At 43.0% G+C, this 13,977-nt stretch overlaps 1 protein-coding gene across 3 annotated transcripts in view; it reads right to left on the bottom strand.

The window, feature by feature from the left end:
- LOC148023043 (P-loop containing nucleoside triphosphate hydrolases superfamily protein) overlaps positions 1-13,660 on the bottom strand; it is a 127,754-nt gene extending 114,094 nt beyond the window's left edge. Inside the window, exons 1-4 of one of the 3 annotated variants that reach the window (XM_087696046.1) lie at positions 13,390-13,660; positions 13,216-13,307; positions 13,074-13,117; positions 12,831-12,905 (exon numbers count right to left, since the gene is read on the bottom strand). In XM_087696046.1, the coding sequence (XP_087552172.1) occupies positions 12,831-12,905; positions 13,074-13,117; positions 13,216-13,307; positions 13,390-13,441 (263 nt within the window). In that variant the 5' untranslated portion in view covers positions 13,442-13,660. The remainder of the gene's footprint in view (positions 1-12,830; positions 12,906-13,073; positions 13,118-13,215; positions 13,308-13,389) is intronic. The other 2 variants (XM_087696045.1, XM_087696044.1) reach the window with 2 other exon arrangements.
- Positions 13,661-13,977: the final 317 nt, after the last annotated feature.

The following is a 13,977-nucleotide window of genomic DNA, read 5'->3' as shown; positions in this document are numbered from 1 at the left end:
GGCGAACTACCATGGAGTTCCACGACCTTACGAGATCACTGCAGCTGAGTACGATCTCATTTTGACGCATAGAGCCCAACAGCAGATAGAAGGTAAGTCTGAATGTCACCCTTTAGATTCGACACACCAATCTACTGACCATGCAGGAAGGGCAAAATCTCCACTTAGTACTAACCATCCGCAAGAGCAAACTGGCATAGAGTACACTCCATTGCCTTCATACTTATTCTCTCCAGTGCCAAGTATATCTACCATTTCATATTCTATTAATGATGATTCCCCTTTTCCTATTGGTATGGATGATTTTCATCATGAATGACATATACAAATCAATTTCTGGTTTATGAGTAATGAGGAAGACAAATATTTCTTTATGAACTCAAGACTAGGTAAGCAATTGAAACAAGAAATTGAGTACTCATTTCTCTTCTTTTCCTTCAAACAATTTTGTTCTCAAAGGTCAAAATGAAGTAGGTGCATCTTCATCATCATTATTTCAATTTAATGCATTTAATGGACAAAAGAAACCCACATTATTTCCCATATCTACATCTATTACAAATCCATTTAATCTCCCTCCCATCCGACCCTCTTATTCCGCTGCCACAACCTTTCAGCCTCCATTAAGTGCACCACATGTTGCCTCTCATGTAGGATAGCATGTTTTCATTCACCACACCGAGGGGTTCTTCAAACTTAGACACAGCCATTAGGACCTTATCTCTTCCTCAACCGGGTGGTGTTCCACCTTTTTCTCACACACTTTCACGATCATTGCAACCTGGGTATTCCCCCCAGTCTCTCCCAAGTGTGGATCAATTGGTGTCACAATTTGCCTCCATGACATTACCTAGTGGACCCTCTGGTCATTATGTTGTGCCCCAGCCGACATTTGGATAGGGCTTACGTGTCCCAGTGCCTCCACCTCCACCAGCACCTTATGGAAGCATTCATGTTCCAGTGCCTCCACATCAATCGGCATTCATTGGACACTCACTACCTATTTCTACCTACCCACCTCTTCCCCCTCCTCCTTTTCAGACACCTCCACCACTACCACCACCACCATCTTATCCTCCACATCCATCTTACCCCACATTCGCGACACCTCTACCTCATCTTCCGTCAAGCATGCATTCAATGTCAAGACTCGTTTTAATAGGTCTTTTGTTTTCTTTATCACGGTTAAACAAAGGGATCAAATTTTACAACTTGGTCAAACTTGATGAGACATGTCCTTGACTCACAGAACCAATGGGATCTTGTGCAGAGGTTGGAACCCTAACCCGATTCCACATTTGTTCCATACAAGGTCGTCCGCTCATGGAAGGCTACGAATGCCTCCGCTATGGTCGAGCTGATGCACGGCTTATTGTCGGAGTTTCATTTTTAGCTTTAGCATTTTAACTTAGCATCAAAGTGATGGGCACCCACTATGCGGCTCAGGGTAGGACCCGTCGAATAAATCTTAACTATGAGCTTTAGAACTTCAAAATCTCTGATCGAGATGACTTGAAAGTCAAGTTGGCTAAGTATCAGCATCTCCTTGCCAAATTCTCCACTACAAGGACTCCTAAGTCCTTTGAAGATTAGATCACATTGTTTCTTAACAAGCTACTGCGTAAATACTTCAATTTTATTCAGCAAATGGTTTCTCTACCCAATTTACCCACATTCTATGAATTTGCATCTCAACTATTGCATTATGCAAGGTTGTTCAATCAGTTTCATATGAATAATCTCTCAAAGAAGGCTCTTGTTGCCCATTCTCAAAAGAGGCAGCAATGGAAGGGTAAACAAAATCAAAATCAAAATCAAACTCAAGCAGGGGAATCACAAGGAAACTCCCAGTCTCAACTCAAACATGGGTGGCAGAATGTACCTAAGAAGAATAGGTATTGTTAACATTGTCAAAAGGCTAACCATTTTGACGAGGAGTGTTGATCAAAGGCAAGAGGCACAGCACCAAAACCCAAGTCACAGACCCCTGCCCCTCAGTTGGGCAACCCCCATCAGGGAAGGTAGGGTGATGGCAAGGGGTAGTGGAAAGGTTAGAGACTCACACTGCCACCGGTCAACCATTTTAGTTGACGATGTTCTCAACTCCAGAGAGCTTTTCTGACTCGTCTGCAAAGGCCCACATCGTCTCCGTAGAGACATCGGATGCCAGTCTCGTCCACATCTATGAGTTGCCTCCCGACGAGGTTACCGCAAAGGCCCACTCATCACAACCGAGCACATCAACACCTGTTTGGATTGTGGACAGTGAAGCTACACATCACATGACTCCTATAGAGGACATCTTCCATACCCGAGCCCTTGCAATCGAGCGGGTCCGCGTAGGATACAACTCCTCGGTCAAGATCCAAGCTCAAGGTAGCGTCAGTTTTGCCACTGACAAGGATCCGGATCTGGCTTCGCTGGACAATGTATACCACGTCCCTCACCTTGGGGTAAACTTGTTATCTATTCAGTAGATTTTCCGATTGGGGCGAGCAATTTTCTTTACAGTGACCTTAGTCAAGGTCCTTGACTCTCAAACTAGTGTGATTGCTCACGGTGAGGCACAATCTAATGGCCTATACCACACGACCCATTTTCTTACTGAGCCAACAACCAAGGGCTCCGTGATCCATAGCTTCAACCTTCCAGGCATTAGCCACATCTCGAGAGCCTATGGACAATTAGCGCCTTTGGCATTTCCACCTAGGGCATCTTGGCTATGACTCTCTTTATGAGTTGTCTCACCATGAGAAGGTTGAGGGCCTTCCTCGCCTGAAGCTAGCTTGAGATGTTTGTAAAGCATGTCAACTTGGGAAGCAACACCGTACCCCATTTCCTCAGCAATCTACACTTAGAGTTGAGGCACCTCTTAGATTGATTCATGTTGATCTTTCTAGGCCCACATCCATTGCTGCCTTCAATGGCGCGTGATACTTCTTTTTGATAGTGGATAATCATTCGAGATACATGCGGATGTACTTCCTCGAGCATAAGTCCGATGCTTTCACATATGTCTGCTTGGGTGTTGTTGGTTCATAACCAGACAAGTCATCGTGTTGGTTGCATGAGGAGTGATAGCAGTGGTGAGTTCATCTCCCACAAGTTTTCCGAGTTTCTACAAAAGCATGGCATCTCTCGCTAGCTCACCTCTACCAACTCCCCCTCTTAGAATGGAGTCGTAGAGCATAGGAACCAGACAGTCATGGAAATGGCAAGCTCTATGTTGTTTGCAGCAGAGCTCCTTGAGCACCTTTGGGTTGAGGCTGCTAACACTGTGGTGTACATCCTTAACCAGTTCCAGACTGCGGATCTTTCTCAAAAGGCCCCGTAAGAAGCATTCTTTGGCTCTCGGCCTGTCATATCCCACTTCAAATTCTTTGGGTGTCGTCTATACAGTTAGCCAGTCATTTCCTGGACAATCAGTGCAGTAGGGCAGAGAAGGTGCCACATCATCAGTGCCACGTTAACAGTGCAGTCGGACTACACAGTCGGCTAGATTTCTGCTGTCGACTGCATTTAATGCAGCCGACCTGATGCTGTTTTTAATTATTTCCTGGCTATTTAATAGCCGGTTCTTGTGGCACACTTTATTATTCACTCTTCAGTGATTTCAGATTCTGATCTTGAAGATCTGTTGACTGAGACAGACTGTGCTCGGGCTGATAGAGATCGAGGTCATCGAGTCGGGGACATACGCAGATATTTCCTCTACCCCCTTGTGTATTTTTGCACTCTTATACAGCATATTACACCGCAGATTTTCTGTGTTTACATTGTCTCCTTTTCTCTCTCTCTCTTCTCTCTGTGTTCACTCTCTCTCTATCTTTGTCCTACGCTTCCACATCGCTACACTCTGACATGGTATCAAAGCGGTGAAGATGGACTGACTGAGGGCTGAACCTATCTAAAGAGGAAATTTCAGCGCGACACAAGGCTGAGTTTTTAGGTTTCAAGGGCGAGCGGGAGGGCTGTGCATCGGATCAAGGCTGAAGCGAGCGTGGGCGTGCGGAAAAGGAGTCTAATCAGTGAATTTGCTGCAAGTTATTGCTGTTCAAAGAGGAGGAAGGCTGCGTTTAAGGCCTTCCATTGCAGATTTTACATTTTCATCGCCTCCGGCGGGTGAGGAAGGTTTGGGCAGCGGAGGAATCAGTCCTAGAAGGCTGCGTTTTCACAGTCAGAGGAGGCTGCTTTTGCATTTGTGCAGGTATTGCAGGTTAACATGTCTTCAGAAACTGATTTGGAGTTCCATGCGATCATGGACAGGAAGGTGTCTGTCCTACCGGCTCTTCCAACAAATCAAAAGCTTGATGGTGACAATTACCGCATCTGGCGGGTGATGATGTTGGCCATTTTAGAGTCTTATGATTTGGCGGAACTAGTGATGGAGGAGATTAACAGGCCCTCGGTGAGGGATGAGTCCAACTCTCTTCCAATGCTCGTGCAGAGTTGACCAAGGCCCAATCTCATTGGAACAAACTGAATGCCAGGATTCGATCTTTTCTGTTTCTGTCTTGCACCACAACCATAATAGCTCACATCGAGCACTTGACAGTGGCTCGTGAGATATGGCTGGAGCTCAACTAGATGTACAACCGGATGACCCTGATGAAGAGGGTTTCTTTGGAGGTGCAGATGCGGACTTTGTCCGTGAATAAGTCTTCTTCACTTCGGGAACACATCAACAAGCTTCGGCAGCTTCAGATGCAAGTTCAAAATGCGGGGAAGCCTATTTCCTCCGAAGACATGGCGATCACTTTACTATCCTAGTTGCCGCCACGATTCAGTACTTTTTATTCCACTCTTATTGCTTCAAGATGGGAGTCGACTCTTCGGTGGGAAGAGTTGGTTCCTATGGTCTTGGACCAGGAGGAACAATTGAAGGGACAGAATGCTTCCAAATTGGAGGCATTGGTTGGTCAAGCCTCTCAGAAGAAGGGGAAGGACCAAAAGAAAAAGAAGGAGAACAACAAATTCAAGAAGGACAAGGAGAAGGAATCAACTTGCCATATTTGTGGTAAGACCGGTCACTGGAAGAAGGATTGCCCCAACAAAGACAATAAGGATACCAAGAAGAAGGACACGAAGGACTCTGGAGTGGTGGTTGCACCCTCATCAGCTGCTTTTCTATACTTAGCAGTCATTGAGGGCTCTACATCGACAACTTCTAATGCTGCGATAACAGCTCCCCAGGCTCAAGAGTGGATTGTGGACAGTGGTGCCTCACGGCACATGACTCCTCCTTTAGTTGGTGTTGCCCATTTGTGACCTTCGCGTGGGCAGATTCTCATTGGAGACAGCTCTTCTGAGTCTATTGCTGCGCAAAGTGAGATGCAGCTTATTCCAAATGGACGTGGTGGTACCCACACCTCTGAGGTGTTGCATGTGCTAGAATTGGGGTATCATTTACTTTCGGTTCATAAGATTTGTGCTCTTGGCCTCTTGGTGGAGTTTGACAGTGATACTGTTCGAGTCCTTGATCGTGAATCGAGAAAGGTTCTCTCTGCAGGGTATAAGGAGAATGGAGTCTACAAATTGAAGTCTTCTTCAGCTCTTACTTCTCTTCTTCTTACTTCTCAGACACAGTCCGAGCTATGGCATGCTCGGTTTGGCCACCTGAACTACGAGTACCTTCGGAAGGCATCGCGAGGATCGTTTGTCCGAGCTTTGCCGGACATAGTGGTGAGCCATCAGCTATGTGTCTCTTGCATTCGTGGAAAACTGCATCGAGATGCAATTCCCAACAAAGCTTCTAGGCGGTCTACTTCACCCATGGAGCTTGTATCTACGAATCTTTGTGGCCCGATGAGAACCGAGTCCCTGAAGGGGAGCTTGTATTTCATGTTGATCGTAGATGACTACAGCAGGATGACTTCGGCCTATTTCTTGACTTTGAAGTCGGAGGCTTTCTCTCATTTCAAGGATTGGCTTCTTTTTTAGGAGAACCGTTCTAGCCGGCGACTGAAGACCTTGCGTTCAGACAAGGGAGGTGAATTTATGTCTAATGAGTTTGCTCGTTTTTGTGCAAATAGGGGCATTCACTGGGAGTTTGCTAACACCAACACTCCCCAAGAGAATGGCATTTTGGAGCGGAAGAACCAAAGTGTGATCGAGATGGCACGCACCATGATGGAGCACCAACAGACACCTCAATTTCTGTGGGCCGAGGCAGTGGCTACTGCAGTTCACATCCTTAATCGATCTCCCACTTCGGCCATTGACAGGATGACACCTTTTGAGGCTTACTTCGGGACTAAGCATGATGTCTCTTATTTCAGGATCTTTGGGTGTCACGCTTATGTACACATTCTGAAGATGCAGCGTGATAAGTTCGAGGCGGCTTCCCGAAGATAGGTTTTTGTTGGCTATAGCTCCCAATCCTAAGGTTATCGTTTGTTTAATCCCGTTAAACGGGATGTCTACACGAGCCGAGATATGCGGTTCGTGGAAGTACTGGCCACAAAGGGGAGTGCTCCACACGAGCCGAGATATGCGGTTCGTGGAAGTACTGGCCACAAAGGGGGGTGCGGAGCACCCCGTCCTTGGAGATCCATAGTAGAGTTGGGCTTCCGAGACAGTTTCTTTGGAGCCAGAGCCTCTTGATGGAGATTCTTCTTCGGATTCAGAGTCTTCTCTTCCACCGGCCACCTCCAAGGAGCTTCCGCCGGTGGAGATTCCTGAGTCTTCAGCAGATAGAAAGCGACGGGGAGAGGTTCATCCTCCTCCTCGTTGGGCCCGTGACACCCTCCGAGATTCAGCGATCGAGGGGTTCCCTGAGGAGTGGAAACCGCAGGATGGACCACAGAGGTCATGGAGGAACCACGCACATTCTTCGAAGCTTGTTTGCTCCAACTATTGTTTGCTGACCCGTGTTATGCAGGATCGAGAGCCCACTTCCGTGAAGGAGGCTTTGCAGACTGATCATTGGCGGAAGGCCATGGAAGCCGAGTTGGAGGCTATTGAGAGGAATGGCACTTGGTCTCTTGTGCCTTGTCCCTCTCACAAGAAGGTGATTGGTGTCAAGTAGATCTTCAAGACCAAGTACCTTAGCGATGGTTCTTTGGACAAGCACAAGGCTCGCCTTGTTGCTAAAGATTTTGCTCAGCGCCCAGGCATTGATTTCCATGATACTTTTTCCCCCACTGCTCGTATGGCGGCGACTATTAGAGCTATTCTTGCCTTGGGAAAGTTTACATATTGAAGAAGGCTTGTATGGCCTCAAGCAGGCTCCGCATGCGTGGAACGAGAAGATTGACTCGTTTCTTCAGTTGAAGTTGGCATATCGGCGCTCCAAGGCCAATCCGCAGCTTTATGAGTACACTTCCGAGGTTGGTCGTGCATTGTTTGTGTTGTATGTTGATGATTTGATTTTGACATGGAATCGTGCACAGAAGGTCTGAGAGACCAAGACAGCTTTACATCAGACATTCGAGATGATGGATTTGGGGCTTCTTCATTTCTTCTTGGGTCACGAGATTTATCAGTCTCAGAGGGGGATTTTCATTTCTCAATAGAGGTACATTCAGAAGCTCTTGGTGACTTTTGAGATGGAAACTTGTCGGCCCATTACTACTCCTATGGATCCAAATTGAAAGGCCACTTCACACTCAGATTCTCCCGTGATGGATGCTTCACGCTACCATCAGTTGATTGGATCCTTGATTTGGCTTCTCAAGACTCGTATTGATCTTTGTTTTGCTGTGGGTCTTTTGGCAAGGTTCATGACGGCACCTAAACATCAAAACTAAAAAGCCCTAAAAAAAACAAAACAAAAAAAGTCCTTAGCTGATTCCATCCGCCTTTGCAAGACTTGATAGGCCACTGGGCAGCCGCCATGCACCCTTTGTCCGATGCCCTAGCCTCTCTAGAGTGATTACTTGGGGTCCCTTGGTAAGATAATCATCGTCTCTATTGTCTTAGTAGGCCATTGGGTAGCCGACGCATACCCTTTGTCCGATGCTCTGGCTCCTTTGGGATGGGACACCTTGGGATAAAACTATAAAACAAAAAAAGGGGGCTTGGTTGGCCTACTTCTCGTGGCACCATTGTTGGGCATAAGAGGGGGAGTTGAGCTAAAAATGCATTAGCTTCACTTAAACAGCCCCAAAAAATGCTTAATTAAGGAATAAACCTTGTTTATTTAAAAGAAATACGTTCCTAGAGAGTGTCTGTGTCCCATAAGCACAAACTCACTTGGGAGAGCCCAAACTTTCTATAAATAGGTATGCTACCCTCCATTCAACCTTAATCGTGTTTTTGCGGGTTTCAAATATTTTTAGCTTTGCTATCCACACCCCATTCGCAGAGGGCATCGTAGTCCAAGCTGTCCATTGCAATCTTCACTCATCTGGCACATTTTTCCAACCCTCCATCATCATTTTGCTGCCGTTTCCAACTAGGCGACTGCTGCTTTCCACCCATCTAGCTATCGTACAGCCTGCCGTGTCAACATACTGCTGTATTTGTAGGCCCAGCTGTCGCCCTGCCAGTTTTTCTCTCCTCTCATCTTTCACTGCTATTTTCTCTCTCCTTGCTGCGTTTGCAAATTCTCTCCTTAGTCTGCGTTTGCAGCACACTCCCCCTCTAGATTGCTATCTGCATCAAGTCCAACCACACAAGCTGCATTTACTATTGTTTGACACTCGGAGTCCGGAGTACAACACACTCTCCAACTCATTACCCCTACCTTGATCCTTGAGATACACGAGTTCGAGGTTCAATATTCATTCACTGCATAGTCTGTTTGTTGCATGAGCATTGTATATTTAGTAGTCATATCACTTCATTCATTCTTTGTGTTCATTGTCTCTGAGTTACTCTAAGCCTAACTGTGTTTTTCTATCAGTCTGTACTTTGTCGTACAATGTTATTTATGTTTCTATATTAGGGTATTTCTTCAAATGCTTCTAATGAAGATTTTATAATCATATGGGAGAATTTACAACTTGGTAAAAGAGTGAACTCTTATGTTATTAAATATGGGTTTCTTATGATGGAGAATAAGTTATGTGTTACTAAAGATTTCAGGCCTGAAGTAATGGAAGAATGTCATGCAGCACCTTACACAACTCATCGTAGTATTCTCGCCACAACCAAGGTACTTGAAATATATTTCTTTTGGCCAAGTCTTCGACGAGACATTGAGCAATTTATCAAAGAATGTCTTGCGTGCCAATAGATTAAGTTTGGTTTCACCAAAAGCCTGCAGGCTTTTGCAACCATTACCAATTCCAAGCCAACCTTGAAAAAGCATTGCTATGGATTTTATTTTTGGCTTGCCAAAATCAACAAACAACAATGATGGCATATGAACTATTATTGATAGGTTTAGTAAATAGACTCATTTTATTTCAGTCAAGAAGACTATAAATCTCAACATATGGCTAGAATATTTATTCAACAAATCTTTAAGTATCATGGGTTGCCACAATCCATTGTGGGTGATAGAGATCCACAAACCACTAGTCTCTTTTAGCGAGCTCTTTTTAAAAATTTGGATACAAAGCTTATATTTCCTTCTTCTTATCATCCTCAAAGAGATGGGCAAAGTGAGACAGCTAATCTCACAATATTGGATATACTGAAGTGCTATTGCCACGAAGCCAACTAACAGTGGAAAAAGTATTTGCCTTTGGTAGAATATACCTATAACAACACAGTTCATACTTCTACAAGTAAAGCACCATTTGAGATCATATATGAAAAACCACTCTTAATACCTATTCTCAAAACCACGGAGGAGATATTTCATGCCGATAAGTTCATGTGTAATATGGATACAGCATTCGCCCAAGTCAAACGAGCTATCCAAAGATCTCAAGAAAAACAAAAAAAAGTAGCGGATAAGCATCCAAGACAATTGATTTTACAGAAAGGAGATTGGGTGTGGCTGAAATTTAACAAAGCTTGTCTAAAAAGCTCTAATAAGCCTTCATCCCAAGTAACTAAGCTCGCAGCAAGAAATTATGGGCTATTTCAAGCCACTAAAAAGATTAATGATGTTTGTTACACGTTACAACTTATAGAGCATTGGAGAATTCACAAAGCTTTTCATATCTATCTTCTAAAGCCTTATAAAGGGCCTCCACCATTGGAACTTGTAATCGAGGATCCACCTAAAGTAGATGAATAAGAGGAGATACTTCAACCAAAGCAAATAGTCTTTCATACGATCAAAAAACAAGGAAAAATATTTCTAGAAAATTCCTTTTGAAATTTAAAAATGACTCTCATTTAGATTCTAAATGGTTATCAAAAGAGTATTTTAAAGAGTATCCAGAAATGCTTGCAGCTTATGAAGTAGCGAGAGGATCTGAATTACTTCAAGTAATATATTGAGGACAGGATCAATTTCAAGAGGGAGGAATGTAACAAATCTTTTATATATCAATTATTACCAAGACATATTGGCTCAATGATTCCAAATTATTTTTATGCTTGTGTATTTTGAAAGGCGATTTGTATTATTTAAGTGTTTCAAAATATGATTAAATATTCATCTTTCTATTTAAAGGTGGCCAATGGCCACAACATCCTATAATTATACTTGGGCCGTCATTGACAAGATACCCAAGAGAAATTAAAAGTTTTAGTCTGGCGGTCAGATTGATCAAAAAGCTCAAATGATTAAGACTTTTACACTCAAATAGTCACATTGACTAAAAGTCTATATAATGAGTGGTTTCAAAAAGTGAAACCAGATGCTTATCATCAAAGAAACAAACCATGAATCAATGAACCTATATAATAAAGCTCTCCAAAAGCTAAATTTCACAACTCCTAAAATTTAGGAGGTTACTATTTTTAAAAGTTGCTCAAAGAAATTCTATTCGCGACAAAGGCTCCAAAATTTTGCAAGAAACAATTTTGTCTTCGGCAGCTATCTCAAATTCGTAACTATTTGAGAGGTTTTTAGAGTAGAAGGTTTGAAAGCTTCTTTCTGTAGAAAAGCGACATATGACATCTAAAAGAGGACATGTGTCATTTTGAAAAAATAAGTATCCCTACACTTGTTATTTTCAACAAACACTTGTCATTGGTAGCCTCTACTTTCCAATTTTGAGCACCTAAGCCCCATACCTCTATATTGAAAGTCTCTCTCTCCATTTGAAACAAGCTCTCGTATTGAAATTTCAGTCGCATGCCTTGTACTCTCCTATCTATCTCTCGTCGAAGAAACACTTTCTACTTAGCTTTATCTAATCCAAGCATTAAAGAAGAAAATTAACTTGTTGCCTGGAGTTTGCAGAAATTGGGGTTTCAAAAATCCTACTTTTCAGAATTGCAGCAAATCAGCCCTTTTGTATACAGTTCAAGCACTTGGTGCCCGTGGTTTGTTTCAATAAATTTCTAAAAAGAGGAAGGGACTGGTTTCCCTTTCAACATGGTATCGACTCATTTCTCTCTATCGTCTGATTTTCATGGTGATAAATTGATCAAGTTGGTTAAGTTCAAAGTATTGTCATTCTCATGTTTTTCCCTGCACTTACAGGCTATTTGACACCATGGTCACCCCAGCTCTCATGTATTCAATATTGGGGCCCCTGGACTAGCCACATCAATTCAAACACAGATAGAGTGGCTCAAAATTGTTATGTTGTTACGCAAAATATGCAACAAACCCTCAATGCCCCATGAGATTCTTAGAGCAAAGTTTGTTATAACACTCATAGAAATGGAGGCCCTTTTTCAAATCATCACTACATAACATCTAACAAGTTACCATGGAGTACCTTGGATACCTCTCGATAGATGGCACATGAGGGATGTGGGATCTCATGGTACTTCCAAGTGGAGCAATTGTTGTCAGTTGGCCAGATATGACTTCAACATAATGAGCCTACCTCCCTTCTAGTATAACCCTAACTCGCCTTTTATCCAACTCTTACAAACAAAGAGGAACACGATCATCAAGTAGGACTTGTGTCAAAGACGCACATACAAGATATGGGTGGCACCCCAAACTCCTCTTCCCACAAAGATACAGCACTGCAAAAAACTTTTCATGAGCCTCATTGAGAATGGATTCATTACTAGACCCTTGTACATGGATTGTTATATGTCACATGCCATCTGAGTTGCCATAGGCCAACTTAAGAGTGTCGTCACACCAACTAGAGATAGAGACAGGCAGTGCCTCATGGGTACCCACATAGGAGAGATTCTATCAACTATGTTGTGAGGAGGTGGAGACAAAAAGACCATTTCCTATGCAAGTGTAGCACCTACACCCAAATACAACAGAAGTATCATACACTATTTCAAGGGCAGTAAACTATATAGTCCAATGATGAGTACATTACATCAAAGATACTTGAGCCGATATATAGAGCATCCCTATTGCCAGTAGGTGAATGAGATAGAGCATGATAGACAATCCTAACAGAGTTCTTAAGGATCCACACTAGTTGGGGCATACAGATACAAGGACAAGGAGACCAAGACAAAAAGAAAGAAAGAAAGATTTATAAACATCCTTTGGAGGCCAAATTTGACCTGAGGGCTTGCCAAAATGATGATGCCTACACTTACTACACATTTAGATAGGATCTTTCATTTTTTATTTTTTCACTTTCATGACATCATGAGGATATTCCTTTGTACATGGATATGTCTCATAGGCTGATTTGGTCTTTAGTAGACATTAATATAATTTGTTTTCCTCTCTCTCTCTCTCTCTCTCTCTCTCTCTCTCTCTCTCTCTCTCTCTCTCTGTGTGGCTGGACTCAAACCATCCAATTTAAACGATGGAGAAGCTTTCTACCACAGAGACCATCAAATCATGTTTGTGATTACCTGACCACAATAGAAATGAGTAAAAGGCAACTTACTTTGAAGAGGATGGAGTTGTGCATGCTGCTGATAAAACTCGTTGTGCTAAATTCGCATAAATTTCATCCATGGTACTGCATTGCAAAAAAGAAAGCGCCATAAGTCGTCTCATTATTCGCAGGCACACTGTGCAAATGCTGCTTACATGTCAGAAATGTGCCTAATCTAGGTCTAGATGGAGATTAGGACGTGTATGCATCCAGAAGAATTCAGTGTTGGCCGGTCAAAGGGTTTCCTCTTACCTGGCCTGCAGGACCTGCCCCTCAACATTTCCATGCAAAGAGAACTGCAACCAAAATCAACAAAAAAGAAAAGCAATCCTTATACCGAAGATGTCATTTTAGAAAAGCTAGCATCCAATGAAGCATGGCACCAATCTCTTACCTGAATTTTGACTGCTGTAAAGCGAAGGTGCTTGAGCTGTCTTCTTGTGGAAGATTGTGTGAAGGAAAGTCCCATGTTCTTAAAGGGACTCTCTGCAAGATCAGTGTAGTCGGTTTCAATACAATTTCCTGCTTGCACACGTATGAGAGAGCTGTTGGAGAGGAAGAGCACAACCTGGAGATGGAATGAAGTTCAAATGGACGGGAGACATGATTGATGTAGCCATGGCAGTTCTGCTGAAGCCGCAAAGTCTCAAGCTGGCGTGTTCGTCTTTCGGGAAGTCGTGCGTCGGCCTCTCTTATCCGACGAAGACTGCCCGAGATGGCTAATATCAGGCGGGGTTTACACAAAACTACAGAGGTCCACGCCCCTTGAGATGTATGAGAGCTTACTATAAAAAGGAAAGGCCCGCACACAATATAAAATATTGTGCTCTAAGGTTTCGAAACCTTTCACAAGCTATAATCAGCTAGGTTGCCATTTGCAGCTCAGCAAAGGAGTAAGAAGTTCTATATGTAGTTCTTGCATTTTTATTATATAGCATTTTTACTAATGGTTTTTAGATATTTGACATGTTTTGAAGTGAAGTACGTTTGTAGATAAGTTTTTGTGTCGTTTAAATACATGGAGAATGTCTAAAGAAGAATATGTATACATATATAGTTTGAGTCACTGATCGTAATTTTGAACATTCACATTTCTTTTGGTATGTTAAATGAGGTTTCTTCTCTTCAAAAAATAATACTTTTCACATATTGATGG

The sequence above is a fragment of the Lygodium microphyllum genome, chromosome 16 (assembly GCF_053477565.2).
Source record: "Lygodium microphyllum isolate KBCC chromosome 16, Lygodium_microphyllum_v1.1.10, whole genome shotgun sequence".
Lineage (NCBI taxonomy): Eukaryota > Viridiplantae > Streptophyta > Polypodiopsida > Schizaeales > Lygodiaceae > Lygodium > Lygodium microphyllum.
The sequence above is the reverse complement of the archived record's forward strand: the minus strand, read 5'-3'. Positions and strand labels throughout refer to the sequence as shown.